This window comes from Botryllus schlosseri, chromosome 14, assembly GCF_051294905.1.
Source record: "Botryllus schlosseri isolate E-star chromosome 14, Bs_hap1, whole genome shotgun sequence".
Lineage (NCBI taxonomy): Eukaryota > Metazoa > Chordata > Ascidiacea > Stolidobranchia > Styelidae > Botryllus > Botryllus schlosseri.
This window is the reverse complement of record NC_137249.1, coordinates 13,303,082-13,319,485: the sequence shown is the minus strand read 5'-3', so window position 1 is coordinate 13,319,485 and position 16,404 is coordinate 13,303,082. Positions and strand designations below refer to the sequence as shown.

The 16,404-nt window shown below is 39.2% G+C and overlaps 2 protein-coding genes and 1 long non-coding RNA gene across 4 annotated transcripts; 2 read left to right on the top strand and 1 right to left on the bottom strand.

Annotated features, from left to right (window-relative positions):
• Positions 1-763: 763 nt before the first annotated feature.
• Positions 764-3,927, top strand: LOC145455589 (uncharacterized). The gene is made up of 2 exons (XM_080333570.1): positions 764-1,804; positions 3,467-3,927. Exons 1-2 carry the CDS (start codon positions 1,640-1,642, stop codon positions 3,866-3,868), a joined length of 567 nt encoding a protein of 188 aa, XP_080189696.1. The 5' UTR covers positions 764-1,639; the 3' UTR covers positions 3,869-3,927.
• Positions 3,928-5,411: 1,484 nt separating this feature from the next.
• On the top strand, positions 5,412-13,716 carry LOC145455590 (uncharacterized). Of its 2 annotated transcripts, none has more exons than XR_013920370.1 (6): positions 5,412-6,004; positions 6,531-6,658; positions 7,481-7,598; positions 9,200-9,316; positions 9,527-9,633; positions 13,476-13,716. It is a non-coding gene; the product is annotated as an uncharacterized LOC145455590 (long non-coding RNA). The 2 variants fall into 2 exon arrangements; XR_013920371.1 differs by lacking the exon at positions 5,412-6,004 and adding an exon at positions 6,022-6,354.
• On the bottom strand, positions 13,592-16,371 carry LOC145455587 (uncharacterized). The gene is made up of 2 exons (XM_080333569.1): positions 16,211-16,371; positions 13,592-15,461 (listed from the first exon to the last, which is right to left on the bottom strand). The coding sequence occupies exons 1-2, from the start codon at positions 16,308-16,310 to the stop codon at positions 14,158-14,160; spliced, it is 1,404 nt and encodes a 467-aa protein (XP_080189695.1). The 5' UTR covers positions 16,311-16,371; the 3' UTR covers positions 13,592-14,157.
• Positions 16,372-16,404: the final 33 nt, after the last annotated feature.

Below are 16,404 nucleotides of genomic sequence, written 5' to 3'. Positions count from 1 at the left end.
ATGACAACCTTAAAAGTTTTACTTGCTTTTTTGTAGCAAAAAATTTCTCGAAATATCCAGCTTTCCGTTTGTGAATATTTAGTGACTCTCTGATGTGCGCTTGACCCGCAATCACACAACATCACGAGCGATATACGTAGCCAGCGAATGATGCTTATTCAATCAATCAATGACATTGATATCGTTTTCTGATGTAAAAAATCGAGCGAGCGTACGGGGTCAATCTTGACTTCATATCTTTACTGTATCATTAAAACCAAATCCGTGCGATTAAGGTGCTGGCTACTGCTATATAACTTGTGTTTATGGTATCAGTAGCGAGTATAGAAACCCGTTTTACACTCTGCTCAATATAAATGTCGCAATACTCAGACTCCGAACACATTGTCCGGTCTGGCTAAGACCGTAAAGGCGTAAGCTTCTATTCCCTCGTAAGTCCTCGTCGAAATTGTTGGCAAAGCGACGGAATGTATTGATTTTATGAGATTATTATATCCTTTGATAACCGCGGTTGATACATTTAGCGACGTTTAAAACGCCAATATGTACTTCAGCAATGTGACATTATGTAGCCCGAGTCTTCGCTGGGTATCGTGTACATTAATATAGGCTATTAATTCATTGAAAGATAGGGTTGGAATTAGCAATATGACGTCACGAGGTTCACGTTCGTGTTCACACAGAACCTTTCAAAAAGGTTCGCGTTCACACGAACCCGAACCTTTCAGAGGTTCACACCATCCCTAGTGGCCACCCTTTTTGCTATATTCACGGCCGCATTTCGATTACTCATGTGTAGCCTCCGGTCACATTAAAGGGCATAGTCGAAATGAACGAACTGGACGCAAATACCCATGCCCAATTGTCCATGTCCGTTTTAAGTGAACTCCGGACTAACCTATCGATTCATATTGGCTTACTATACGTAGCGAAATCGCGAGTGGTCATGTTATGAACAGTTACTGGGACTAGTTATGAACAGTTACCGGGACTAGTTATGGCGAAAAAATTTGTCAGGTTCACGAATGAATTTCGTCAATAATATTAGTAGTTTCACAGATTACTATCAAGCATTTATCCTTTCTCAGCCCATGTGATCAGATTCCCCTGTGGAGTTGATGGAAGGGGTGTTTTCGAAATATCAGGGCAAGTTATAAATGATGATGCATCTTCGGGTGGGTCAAATGTTACAAGTCCCTTTGTTACATGCTGTTTTTTCTTGACCTCCCATCGGGATTGTCGGTATAGTGGAAAGAAATTTGAATCGCCGAAACGTACCAGAAACAAATTTTTTCGTGATTAGCACACAATTCCAAGTTGATATTTCAGTGTGGTGCGCATCATTTTGCTATTTTGCGTTCATATTGCAAAGAGCGCCACTATATTAAATCCATAAAAAGAAGTCGCATTGAATCGCGGCTAGAGTGAAGAAAATTTCTGATTGATTAAAATCTCTCAAAAATTCAGGAGTCAATTCGTAAATCCAATTTTCATGTCTACGGCCGCCAAGACATACCAATTGAATTTCGTGTCGACGGCCGCAGGTTGGCCACCCCTGATGTCGAGCATTAGCCTGTATGGATAAATTTAATGGGTTGGAATGTTTTGGATTTGATTTTTATACTTGATCTAATTTCATATGCAAGTCCATAACTGTATTTTCACATTTTGTATCATGCATAAAGATATAGGCTATCGAGATATCATTACGCGCTCAGAGCTGACGCTGACCAGAAGTGGTATTTCCATGGTTCTGGATGTAATGGCGTCCACGCTAGCTCTATTAATTCGCTTCGCTCTGAAGGTAAGATTTTCTTTCTTATTATTTTTCAGGAGTTCTATGGTGCATCTATGTTTATTGTTTATGTTTATGCTAGTTGAGCATGTGGGTTAGTTGAGCAAGTGGGTCGCCTATAGTCATTCATGATCCATGTAATTTTACGGTACAGTGAGTCTGCTGAGTCGACTGCCGACAGTCGTTTACAGTCTTTCGCACTTAAGACCGTGGATTTAACCGACTACGTCAACTCGAATAATATTCTTCTCTTCGACAATATCGGAAGAAGAAGCGCTTCGGAATAGAACCAAGAACCTTGTCGTGCCAGCTTGCTCATTGCCCATACCACCAAACGTAGGCTATACTCTGGCGACTACAAATCAGACATGGGGTGATTACTTCATGAATGTAATCGATTGCGATTACGATTACTTCTGAATCACGCGATTACGATTACAGTAAAATCAGGAAGTAGTCGATTACGATTACGATTACGATTACATTGGAAAAGTAATCACGATTACTCACGATTACATTTATTTTGCTTCTTGGAACTAATCTAAGAAGATATATTGCAAGACAATATAGGGATTGCGTTGAAAAGGCCTAATGATACAACTTTCTTTATAAATGATGCGTCATGTGCTTGTTACGTCATAATGTACCCATTGCTCAACTTTATAGATAGGGGACGATTTATCGCACCCAACGATTTGCATTCTTGCCAGGTCCGTAACTGCCGCACCCAAACTTTCCAATAGGTGCGAGCTCGAAGGGGAATCAAAAGTATTACGCAAACCAACATAAATTATAGAGTATTTTCGAGAGATTTAATTAACTTGAAAATTTTCTTCGAGCTTCGCGATTTAAAAGTTTTTAAATAGCTTGATGTTGAAATGCATACCTCGCCCCTCCAAGAAAAAAACATGCATAATTTATGGAAATAATCATTTTGGTGCCGGTCATTACAGCGCCACGACACACTAAAAGACATATGCAGTTTCGACCAATATACGACTCCACGGAGTGAGCTACTAAAGAAAGACATTGGCCGAAACATAGGGTATTTGTCCATTGTCAATAGCCGCGCTGGGTGGGGGTCCTGTCCTTCCAATCTGAGCCCACAATGTAAATGCCACCCGTGGCACCCACAGAGGAATAAAGGCATGTCAATCTGTGTATGAGTCTCACGAAAGTTTATTTTTGGGCGATTTCAATATCTTTGATTATGTAATAGACCGGATGTTCCCAATTAACAACATACAATAAAGTAATTATAACAACATGCCAGATGTTTTAAATATGAATTACGTGCCCCAGCTCTACACGTAAATCTGACCATCGGGGGTTGGGGGAGGCTCAAAAATGAATAGTAATATGATGCACTCCATTATGATCACCATGTTGTAGTTTAGTTGCTGTATAAGTACGGTTACGGTACGGTTACGGTGCAACGATGTAGTGGTTCGCACCGTAGGGAAGCTTGGGCACTGATTCACTACGGATGCCTATACCGAAGTAGAAGTGTGCACTCGAGTGCAAGGGATTCCATCCTCAACCGTATACCGACCATATCGGTACGCAATTGATTGATATAATTCGATACCCTCGACGGATAGTATATCAAATTGCCGAATCCGCACGCATATATCTGGCACTCCAGAAATAAAATTGTCGAATATTTTGCAGACGAAAGATTTTACGGATTCCTTGAAGAAGCAGCGGCTAAACCAGACTTGTAGAAAGTTATCCGAAACGAACGTCCAGACTCACACAGAATTCCAGTCGATAAATACAAGCGCAACGGAAAGCCAATGCTATTACACCCATTCAATGTCATCATCATGGCCTTTTATACGCGACGGGTCTAGTAAAAGGCGCGTCACTCGCTGCAAGTCCCAAATCGAGCGGAGGCACAAAATGCAAGCAAAGGTATCACCCATTCAACACTCAAGTGACAGCGGGCATCACAGAGCCCCGATCGAAATATTTTACGTTGATACGGATGCAGCGATTAGAGACATCACGGTCGATGCTACCGTGCAGCGCAATAAGACTATTGTATCTTTCCCGCCTGTTCCAACGACATAGATACTATACGGATGTATAATTACTTGACCTCACGAATAATAATGTATTGCGACAGAGTCCGTCCGATCCGTACTGCAAGACTTCGTCGAGAATACAACTCATAAAGCGTGAAGCTGAAGGCTAATTTGTCAAACCGAAGTTCGTGGCCCAGGCGGTGGCACACCCAAACAACATAGTCTCGGTGCTAAATCTGCAACGATATTTGCCGTTTTAGGGGGTGAAATGTATCTATAAATCGTTATTGGGACCGGATCCGTATGATCGAAAAGATATCAGTATTTTCTCATATTATGGGCTATATAGGTTTAATACCAAACGACGCATCAACTAACTTCATTTATAACTGACTATAGAATATGCGGGTAAATACATGTTATGTAACGAAAATGCATGTGTATTGCGTTGCGCCTATTAAAATGAACATTTTGCATCATTATCGCAGCGAAGTTGATTGTAAACAATGATAATAAATATTGATTACTGATACTAAAACCAAATGCATATACCGAATGTACTGATGATACATTAATTCCAATCGCTATATTTATCGACAAAGAGTAAACCACAAAGTATAAAAGAATATATCACAGACACAATGAAGCGTACACTGTAAACGAAAATGGTGTGTTTTCGCAATTCACACCCTAGCGTAGGGTGTGTTTTGAGTAATCACACTCATTGGGTACTAAATTTGTCATTTACACCTAAGCTATTGGTGGAAATAAGCCAAATACACCCCTATACACACATACCATAAAATATACACCCGAAGCATTGGCATTTGGGGTGAATTGTTAGAGATCACACCTTTTGTCAGACAAATATGAAGTTTGGGATTCAATCCGCGCTAACCGCTTCCACAAGCTTCCACAAAACTGTTGAAGTTTTAAGTCTGTGTCGGTCAGAAGCCTGGTTAAGCCTATTGTGTCTAACTGTAGGTAGCGTAGGACATATTCTCTTTGGGTTTTAATTATCCACCGAAAATGCGTGTTTCGCCCACTCTATTGTTGTCCGTGTCTTTAAGGCTTCTTGGGTAGGCTTAGGCAATGTTGCATTGTTCAGTTTTTATGGATTTAACCCGGTTCGATCAAGTAAATTCGCCTACGCATGTAGCTTTAGCTTCAGTGACAAATAAGCATTCGTTGTATTAGTTCGTGGTGTGCTACATCGACATGAATGAAGAATAGCTAAGTCCACAATATCATATTGTAATTCACATTTATCGTGCACTGCGGTACCCGTACTTTGGCTGAAATTTCACCCTGGCTACTATAGTGTGACCGATGTATCTCAAGTGTGTGGCAAAAATACGACACATTATGAAGTTGCCACGATATTGGTTTATCATTTCTTTCATGCCAACGTCAAATGCACATTGCACAGTTGTACGAATGTACGTAGGCTATATCTATGTACAAAATATATCGGGCCTATGCCGCACGGCATTAGTGTATAACTACAGTATAATGCAGGTTACGGGTATTTAAAGCTGGGAATACTAGAAGGAGTCAAATTTTAGCCACAAACTTACGGGAGCAGTACGCAATATGGGCGTAGCAAGTATTCAAATTAAAATGGGACACGAGGTTACGTCACGGAACAATCGTGGAAGTGGGCGAAAGAGGGACTAAATTAGGGCAAAGTTTACTGGTTATTTTCATATCTATATTGTTGTGTTATTCACTATTTGGTAGCTTTATGAATTGCACACTAAGCCTAACCGACAACGACAATTCGCATACAGCTTTTGGATCGTATCAATGGTTCGATCTATGAAGATGAATCTAGTACTGCAAGACTTTTTTAAGCTTATTATAATGTAATCTGCAGCTTCACAGCTATCAAATCCACATTTCTGATAAATCAATTATAGTATACATACAAATATTCCGGAGATCCTTAACTTCAATATAGTTATTGCATCAGTTAGTCAATTGTGACATCATAATGGAACATACAAACCGTCGTCACCAGAACAGCTGCTGCTATGTTTCGCTACAGCTATGTAAAATGTTTCGTTATATGCCGTATTTCCGCGCTTACGAGACCAGACTGGCTATCGTCCTATCGACTGACCGTATTAGTTGTCGTGAATCCGTGAAGAAAGCCTCATTCGAGATTGAAAATATCTGAATGGTGAGTTACATTTCGTATCGGTACCGTACTATAGTAGTAGAGAACATTTGTTCCGTTGCGTTTCCGGTACAGATCCGATTCGTATTACTCAGTGTTGCAGCTGTACTGAACAGAATTATTTGTAGCAAGCTGGAATTTTAAACGTACCGGTAGTGACGATACATTGAATTCACATACATTGTTGTATCACCAGTACCGATACCAATATCCAAGACACAGTAGCTCAATGGCTCTAATGGAGATACTGTAGACAGGTACAGCATCAGCTTTGATTATAAACTACGGTAATTTGGGCTAGATCAACATCGTTTGTAAGTGCGTTGAAAAAAAAATCGATTGTCGTTATATAGGTAAGTATTATGATTACCAAAGCACATCACCGCCTGTTTAAGTGTAAAGGTAGCCACTGACTATGCAGAGTTATGTTATCAGCCTATCACCCTGTCATTATCACTGAGATATATACACATTATATGTTATGTTATGTTATGGCAGGAAGCTAAACATATTATCTATTCTACTTCAGACTTGCATGGGCATAGATCGCAAATTTGGGGCTCTTGAAGAATGAAATTATCGATTTCTGCTCATGAGAAAACAAGTGTAACATACAAACAGCAAAGGGCTGAAGAATATGAAGCAATGGTATCTGAGGTGAGCAATGGACATTTGATGATGAAAGCTTTCGGTCCCCGTAAATTGGGGCCAGTAAATGTTAATGATATTATGACATGGGTGAAAATATGACGATGCTATATTGCTATCACTATGAATATGAGAGACTTGACTAGGAACAGGCTTGCCTTAGTATTGAACATATTTTGCAGCGCCCCGCTCAGACTATCTGCTAAGAGTATGTGACCCATCAACTAGACTACTTCTTTTGAAACTACTTCTCTGAGTTCTGTTCATATATTTATTTTAATTTGAAGCAGCTTGACATGGATTTGACATAGTCTCTTCTATATGCTTGTCATTGAGTAGAAATTTACATCTATTGCTTGAGTAGCAATGCGCGCTACTGCGGTCAACTGGGTGTGCAACAATGCACGGATTAGCTGGGTCTTCAATGTTTTGACCAATATGAAGAGGCAAACATAGCCTTGCCAAAGTTGATCAAACTGTCCTTTTGGTCAATATAAACAAATAATAATATATGCACTTCTTGACTCATGATATGACATACACAAATGACATGACATGCACAAATCTGCTTTTTGTTAGATTCAAGGACTGATTGCTATTAGTAGCAGACTCTTACTCTGTGAATGTGAAATCAAATATGTTGTTGGTGAGTAATATACCATGCGTAGGAGAGTTGCAAAATTGTATTTTAACTTGCTTATTAACAAGCATTAAAGCAAGTCAAGGCTACAACATCAGTACACATTTTGGATGTCTTGGGCGTTTCGAATCCAACCCAAATTATCAACTGAATGTTTACCGTATGCCTCATGGTTATTTTTTCAATTTTAGGATGCTGCTATACAAGCAAAATATCGGGGAATTTCAACCAAATCGACGTCACATTTAACGGTAGAAGCGTATGATGCGAAACAGTAAAGGATCGTTATCAAACAGCTTATATTACAAGGTAATCATTATCATCCAGATAATTTGCTAATTTCGAAGTATAAGACAAGTCAACGTTTTCAAATCAAGACACAGTTAGACATCTATCTGTGGCGGGGTTGTAACCAAGTCACGAGGCTCCGAGTCAGAAGTCAATCTCACTAATATAGTTTTGACTCGAGTCAGGTCGAGTCATTTTTCTTTGACCACTGAGTCATGGTATTATGACTCGAATCCGAGTCCAAGTCATTGTGTTGACTGATCAGCTTCCAGTTGAAATCTTGTTCAATCCACTTTTTATAACTCTGTTTGGTGATATCGAAGGGTTCGCATTTATAAATATACAAATTTCCCTCACTGGTCGAAATTTTAAGTACCAGTACCAATAGGCGTAATCTAAATAGTGAGGTTACTTTACTATTCTCCGAAATTTCAAAGAAATGTAGGTTTTGGCCGTCTGAATCTTGAGTCATATGACTAGGTTCGAGTCATGCGCAATGACTCAAGTCCAAGTCGAGTCAATACACTGATTGACTCGAGTCGAGTCATTTCCATATTTTGAGAAAATGACTCGAGTCAAGTCGAGTCATCAGAAATTCGTGAGTCGAGTCAATTCATGACTCGAGCCAGTACAATCCTGATCTGTGGTCCCTTTGAATCCATTCTGAAAGTCAATATTGCCTGAGGAGGAAACGTTTCAAACGTGTTTTGAATCAATATTAAATTCATAGCAAAGTCCTATATCTAATCGAATTTATGAAATCTTTCTATGGTCTAATTTTAATTATAATCCAATGTCTGATTTTCCTTATAATGCTACAGTAGTACTGTATAGTGCGAAACGTGCCAAGCTTGCTGTACTGCAGGGGTGTTCAAAAATGACTTTTTATTCTCAAATTCTTGTGGCTACTTGATGAAATTGTTAGGTTACCTAGTTGAAGCTTGCACACTAAATTTGGTTCGGTTCCAACCAGCAGCCGCATTGCTACAGGAGACGAAAGGTTTTTTTTTATTTATTATGTAAAAATGAGTCAAAAAAATTCAAAATTTTCTGTGCACCCATGCAACCGTTAGGTTGTCTATGAACAATGCCCACCAAATTTGCCTCAATTCAAATCATCCGAAGCGGAGTTATTGATGTCGAAAACTTTGGATTTGAATAAAATAGTATTTACGGTGGGCACAACTGTAATAAATGATTTAAAAAATCGGTCACCGTAAATACTATTTTACTGAAATCCAAAATTTTTCGACGCCAATAACTCCGCTTCCACTGGTTGAAATTGAGCCAAATCAGTTGAGCATTGTTTCTATAGAAAACCTAACAATATAATGGGTGAACAGAAAATTTTAAATATTTTTTTACTCATTTTCATATAGGCCTGATAAGTAAAAAACTTTGTTCTCCTGTAGCAATGCGGCTACTGGTTGGAATCGAACCAAATTTGGTGTGCAGGCTTCAATTAGGTAACCTAACAATTTTATCAAGTAGCCAGTACGATTTGAGAGAAAAAGTCATTTTTGAAGACCCCTAGTGCACATATCAGATGACTTGGGAGTTTAGAATCCAATCCAAATTGTCAACTAAACGTTTATACTTCGTGGTTATTTTTTCAATTTTAGGATGTTATGATACACGATCATGTCAGGGCATATCAACCAAGTCGACGTCGCATTGAACCGTAAAACCGTATGCTTCGAAACAGTGATGGACCTTCATCAAACAGCACATATTGCAAGGTAATCATTAGCTTCCAGCTAATTTGCTAATTTCCATATATGAGGCAAGTCAAGGTTTGTATAATCAGACTAGTATCTGTGGTCGCTTTGAATCCACTCTGAAAGTTAATATTGCCCAATCAGGAAACGTTTCGTGTTTTGTATTAATACCAAGTAGTCAGATTTAAATCAAGTCCATGCATGTCTTTCTCTGATTTTCTTCAAATTTAGGATGCTGCTTAAAGACTGCATGCTGCAAGAGCAAGATTCTATCACAGGAACTAACGGAGTTTGAGGGTATGATGCGAAAACTGAAAGAATCGTTATCAAGCCAGCAGGTATGACAACTTTGTTAGCGACACCTGATGTCAACTTTCGTAGTCGCATATATGAGGTAAACCAAAGCAGAGATGGTCAAAGTTACCAGCGTTGCTACTCAAGTCGATGTAGAAATACCGTCGTCAATTTATACTCGATGACAAGTAGATGCACAGTCCCCAGTACAAGTCAAAGCTACGTCAAGTAGAAGTAGAATACGAAATGTCGGAAAAATAGACAAGTATGGTAAGCAGTTTTTCGGTGGTTTCTACTTTGAAAATTACCATATGAATGTTTGCGACTAATATAAAATTACTAATGGCATATGACACTTCTAACAGAAAGAATCTTCAAAATATATTCAGTTATTTCTGATACAAGCGGTGGGACAACTATAGATATTCTAGTTTTCTAATTATACTAAATGAAGCTATTCTAATTTGTGAAATGTTTCTAAGCTCTAATTCCAATTCTAATCGAATGTATGAAATCTTTCTATAGCCTGGTTTCATTTCTAATTTAATGTTTGGTTTTCTTGGAAATGCTACAGCAGAACTGTATAGTGCGAAACGGCCAAGCTTGCTGTACAATAAGGGTGTTAAAATGATTTTATTCTCAAATTTTACTGGCTACTTGATAAAATTATTAGATTAGCGAATCGAAGGCTACACACCAAATATGGTTCAATTCCAACCAGAAGCCGCATTGCTGCAGAAGGAAGTTTTTTATTTATTATTTAAAAATGAGTGAAAAAAATTCAAAACTTTCCGTCTACCCAGGAAACTGTTAGGTTGTCTATAGAAACGATGCCCACCAAATTTGGTTCAATACAAACCAGCCGAAGCGGAGTTATTGATGTTGAAAAAATTTAAATTGAATAAAATAGTATTTACGGTGGCCACAATTGTAATAAATGATTAAAGAATCAGTCCCCTTAAATGCTATAATATTCAAATCCAACCGCTTCCACTGGTTGGAATTGAGCCAAATCGGTTGAGCATTGTTTCTATAGACAACCTAACAATTTAATGGGGTGAACAGAAAATTTCAAGTCTTTTTTTATTCATTTTTATATAATAAACAAAAACTTTCTTCTCCTGTAGCAATGCGGCAATGCAATGTAGCAATAATTCAATGGGAATTATCAACGAAAAACTCATAGAGCTCTGCTTCTACTAGTTGAAATCCCCATTGGACTGGGGATTATCAACGAAAAACTCAAAATAGCTCTCCTTCTACTTTCAATTCAAGATTGCACTGCCTTTACTGGTCGGAATTGAGTCAAATTTGGTGTGCAGCGTTTTTGAAGACAACCCAACAATTTCATGAGGTTGACAGGAAAATTTGAAAATTTGAAAATTTTTTTCCTAATAAATTAAAAGTTTCAATTCAAGATTGCACGGCCTTTACTGGTTGGAATTGACTCAAATTTGGTGTGCATCGTCTTCTTAGACAACCTGATAATTTAAACACTAAGCGAGTGAGATTTGGAAAAGAAGGTTTTTATTGAACAACCCTACTGTACACTGTACAGCAGGGATGGGCAAACTTTTTAGCTCGCGGGCCGCATTCAACATTTGAATCCATTCGCGGGCCGCACTATATAAAATTGCGATACAAAGCCCAAATCCAATATTGTTATATGATTATATAGTGACCGACGACATGGAAATAATATGTTTTGTGAATTCAAACCAAACCAAACATTGATTTGATGATAACGTATACGCGTTAGAAACATTGACGAGAATTTATAAACTGGTTGTCTTCATGGTCAAAATTAGAGATGAAAGTCGGTTGTCCCGATTATGTATGGATGTAAAATTAAGTCTGTGAGCAGCGATCTCTTCATAGATATGCTATGCTGATTGTACTTTTGGTTCAACTCAAGCACACACAATGCAGACAGCATCATGACCATCATGTTACCTTTAATTACATTTCTACAATATATAAATATTATAAATATAAATAATTCTCCACATACAAAGAACCAATCTATCTAACACACTCGCGAATCGGCTTTTCCAAGTACATCACTAAAAGTACTAAACTTGCTCGTGTTGCCCATCTACAATCACACTCGTGGTCCGAATTAAGTCATTTACTTTCACTTTCTGTAAGCAATTGAAACCTTGCAATATACCTTGGCCTCGAGATCGGGCTATCGCACCATCAATGGAATAAAAAATACTATGGTAAGAATCAGAACCATAACAGGACTTCGTGAGGCCCCCAAAACGTTGGTCTTGGGCCCCCCATAAGGTGATGAACCGAACTTCTGCTATACGCTGCTTGACCCCTACTTATCATCAACATTTTGGGGTCCTTTTAGTATTTGTTCCGTCGTAACGCGCGAAATGCGAAAAATTTCTCTAATCCATCATTGAATCGGTAAAGATGATCGGGAATTGCATACATATTGCTATCACTGTTTATCCTCTATCTGCCCACGTAATCAGATTTACCGGTAGAGCTGTGTGCGGTGTGTTGGAAATAAGTAGGACCCTGAAATAACAAATAAACATTATCGGGCGTACCCGTTGATATATTGACTTCGTTACCTGATGCTATTTCGTGACCTCCTGCTATGTCAAAAGATATTGAAATCGCCTAAACGTACTAAGCTTAAAGACTACACGATTTCAAATTGGTATCTCTTTGCAGGCAAATAATGTTCCCTCGAGATGGCAATTGTCTTGTAAGGCTCAGATCGCCGGGACCGGAACATTCAGCGCCTGCCATTTATAAGTGTCTGTGGACAATTAAACATAATATGTATACATCTCGAAGTTTCTGGTCAGAACAAGGGCATAGTCCTTTTCGGCCAAGGTCTTCTCGCGGCGATCGTTCTGGCACACTTCTCGGCGTCGCATATTACATTGTTGCATGGCCTATCTATAACTTCATATGTCTTGGTGCGGCGTGGCGCGGTAATGGCCGACGCCGAAGTGCCCATTTCTATAAATCAGGCGTATTTTTTGTTGGGGGAAGGGTACCCAATAATCAAGTCATTCGACAACATTAAATCGCGCACTAAGCGACAACTTTTTGGAAAAGTTGCATAAATTAAAAAAAAAATGCTATATTATTTATGGTAATTCACGAAATACTTTTGGCCCCCCAATTGGGAGGTTTGGGGTGCGGCAGTTACGGTCCTGGTAAGATCATAACTTATCATTATCATGTATATTGAGAAAAAGTTTAATCAAGTACCCACAGTAATTCGATTTTTGTACGTATTTTCTCAATTTTTACATCGTTTCTTGAAGCTTTCGCGGGCCGCACAAAACGGTGTGGCGGGCCGCATGCGGCCCGCGGGCCGTAGTTTGCCCACCCCTGCTGTACAGTGTACAGACATTTGCTATTCTCATGCTCATAAGATGAACTATGATTTGATATTAACTGAGTTTGATTCAACTTTTCGCGATTCAGTCATGCTAATTCTAATCTAATTTGTTAGCTAGAATTATAATTTTAATCTAATTTCAAACTGTGTAGCTATAATTTTAATTCTACTTTAATTCGAAAAAAAAAATCTAATTTGGAAAAAGGGAACATTTTCTAGTTGTCCTGTCCAAGTCTGCCTGGTACATGCGGTTTATCCATAAATTTCCATCTTGTCGATGCCTAATTGCCCACACATCAGTGAACGTGTGTGAATATGTTTCCTATAGCGGTAAGTTCACAGTATCGGGCCACAGTCTGTACTGCAATGCCTTAGCGAGTGAAACATCTGATTTTTTGTAAGTACTCTGAAAATATATATACTTGGTAACGGCTTCTATTTTTGTGGACTTCGTTAAGTTATCATAGCATATGTGCCTGTTAATTGGGTTGTGAGTATGCATTTTGATTTCAGGATGATGCCACAAGTTCTTGCTGAAGATAGTGACTCAACCTTCGCTGTACAAAGAGTGTTTTGAGGAAACCTGGAGGAGGCGGCTTCCCAATATTACAGGGGCAATATTCTTCGAGCACTATTTTCAGTGAATTTTTTTCTCCGTCGCTGGGATCTCTGTTTTTGTTATTTCACGAACTATGTTTCCATTTTATGTTAACATGGTTCAATTGATATCGAATATATGCATTGCAATCAAGAATGTTTATTTGCAATAGTGTGTCATTTGGCAGAAGATACAGGATTTCAAGTAGGGTGTATATATTGAAATTCCGCCCCTATCAATTCTAATGGCTAGGGTGAGATATGCGATATACACCGCAAGGAATGGGGCGGATTCTGGTCATATACACCCGCAGGGTTACGTAAGTTCTGTTTTCGTGTACCACCTTTTGGGGTGAGTATACCCACTCTTTTCGCTAAGAGTGTAGTGGCCGCGTGCGCTCACCGCTCATGAGTGTTATATTATATACGTCTCTCCTCGCTATAGCCAACAGCTGAAGGGCAACTTCAGTCATATGTCCTTCCCCTGCAAGTGCGTTTCGGCAGTGTATACTTTCATGCTGTTTTACTTAAATTCCATTTTCTGTATAATAGTATATAGACAGAATATACGCCGGCATCCTGATTCGCATGTATATCATTACATCGATCGCCGTATCGCGTCCCCAAGAGATGTTGCAAGAGCTTTCGCGTGATGAAAGTCATCACAAGATGCAGCGTGACACTCAATTTCAATTAGTTCATCAACTTTGGTAGCGTAGAGCCAAGTGATGAGATGGGAGTGATTATTCTCAATGTACTCGGTGCCGCAGTAGACTATACGTTTCAGGTCGAAGTAATCAATTACAACATTCCCGCGCACCGGGGTCTTGGAGGTAGTCAGTGAATTAGCATCGATTCGTGCGTCAGCCACTGGGTGGCCGTATTTGCTAGAGCGGTGTCGCCGACCCATACACACAAATATATCCATGCACAGTCCGCTACGTCTATTTGAGGATCTCTTACTAAGCGTCGGAATATAGTCGTTATTTCCGGGTCGAAACACTTCAACGTCGACATCAGCTTCTCGCAAATTGATGACAGACTTTTTGTGAGCTTCCAAGACCTGCGATGTCCGAATACTTGGACTAGATTGTTTTCGCAGCAGCCTAGCATTAGAAGACTTTTTGGTCGCGGTTTTTTCAGGTGAGTTTCTTTTAACTTTCGAAAACGGTGGTTCGCGCGATGGATTCGCATTAATTTTAGATTTAATGCTTCCTTCCAGTACAAGCATCCCGTCCAGTATTCGAAATAAAGCGAAAAAGCTCTTTCCGCGTACTAAATCAGACGATTTCGCCGTTAGCTCAGCGACAGGTCCGGACAGGTCAATTGTGGCTGCTTCGGCTGGTGTCATAGACGTCTTTCCCAAATAGTGCAGTAATGCGTTTTTGGGCAATAGGTTTTTCCTCAAGTTTACGCTATGCGTGCTATCATCTTTTAACCCATCGCAACTATCGTCAGTAAAATCATGTGGGATGGAAATCATGTCGGTGTTGGCATAAAACAATACGCTATTCCTTCGTTCACCAAATAACTTATACGAAGGTGAGAACATATCACACGATTCCTCGTAGATTCCGTCCATCAATGGACACCTTTCAATCGCAGAAGTCTCCGGGATAGATGTCCGCTTGACACACTCACTGCTCGAAGCGTGTCTGACCAATGTGGTGCTTGTCCACGCCTCATCATAATCTCTGTCGATTTCGTTATTCTTGTTCCGACAAAACGTGGAGTTTAGCAAATCGTTATGTAATAGTTCTGGTGCGGTTTTCGGAGGCGACATCGACATCGCTGTGCATGTTTTATCAGGTGAATGGGAATCGGCTGCCAAGTCGTGAAGATGAATTTCGTTTGACGACCCCGATACTGGCGCGATACAAGAATCTTGTGCGCTCGATACTTCTGAAAATAAGATTAGCTTAAGTTTCGAATAATTGCTACAGCATGTATGTTTTGCAATTATAGGAGCTATATGCTGAATATGATTAGAAGTATCCTTACAAGATTATTTAAAATCATCTCTCCAAACGGTGGAATAATTGTTCAGTCGTTACACGGAGTCCGAAATTCTTATGCAGTGCGATAAGCTCTCATTCAATTCGTTAATGCCACAATGTTGTACTCAATTTATACCACGGTATAAGATTCTTGTTTCGCGTGCCGTCGGTGTATATTCACACCCGTAAATCAGGGGAGGTATACGGGTGGCAATGCACACTTTTCGCTAAGAGTTGTAGAAACCTGCATTACAGGGCTCAGTCCTAAAATTTCACCACAAAACATGTATCGTGGTCATTTACTGTGGAATTCTCATTCTAAGCAAGCTATTCGATTACAAGACATTCAGTAAAATAATGTTATATTGCAAACGTGGGAGTCGACAATATCTACAAAATGGTGAAAACCCAATTTTTCAAGTGTTTTTGCTTTCGATTTATTTTTTATACAGTGTATTGACGCTACGGCAAGTCATTTCAATGATGTCGCAACAATTTCTAAAAAATATTAATAGATGATCCGTTTATTAATCTATCTAATGAAAGTCCGTGTAATCATTTCACAGCAGATTCACAATGCACATGCGATAATTATTACCAGCGGACCCACCAACTAACGAAAGCTCATGCAGATTATATTTTTCAATATCATACTGTTTTGAGAAGAATCCCTATCTTCCAATAAGAGCTGCGACGCTTCAGTTGTAGCGTAAGCCTGTTCGAAGCACTTTTTGCATCTTTCAATCGAATTCATAGTAGATCCCTGTGAAAATGTCAATTTAACTTACTAAGCAGTTATATATTCTAAGCAATACACGCCAGTAACTTGTCATGGGTGCTATAAGTCA

Excerpts from the sequence above, each read along its gene's own strand:
- LOC145455589 (XM_080333570.1), top strand. The coding sequence starts at position 1,640 with ATGCAAGTCCATAACTGTATTTTCACATTTTGTATCATGCATAAAGAT. Across the intron at positions 1,805-3,466 it reads TAATTCGCTTCGCTCTGAAG|ACGAAAGATTTTACGGATTC; the intron begins GTAAGATTTTCT and ends AATATTTTGCAG.
- LOC145455587 (XM_080333569.1), bottom strand. The coding sequence starts at position 16,310 with ATGAATTCGATTGAAAGATGCAAAAAGTGCTTCGAACAGGCTTACGCT. Across the intron at positions 15,462-16,210 it reads TAGGGATTCTTCTCAAAACA|AAGTATCGAGCGCACAAGAT; the intron begins GTATGATATTGA and ends TCTTATTTTCAG.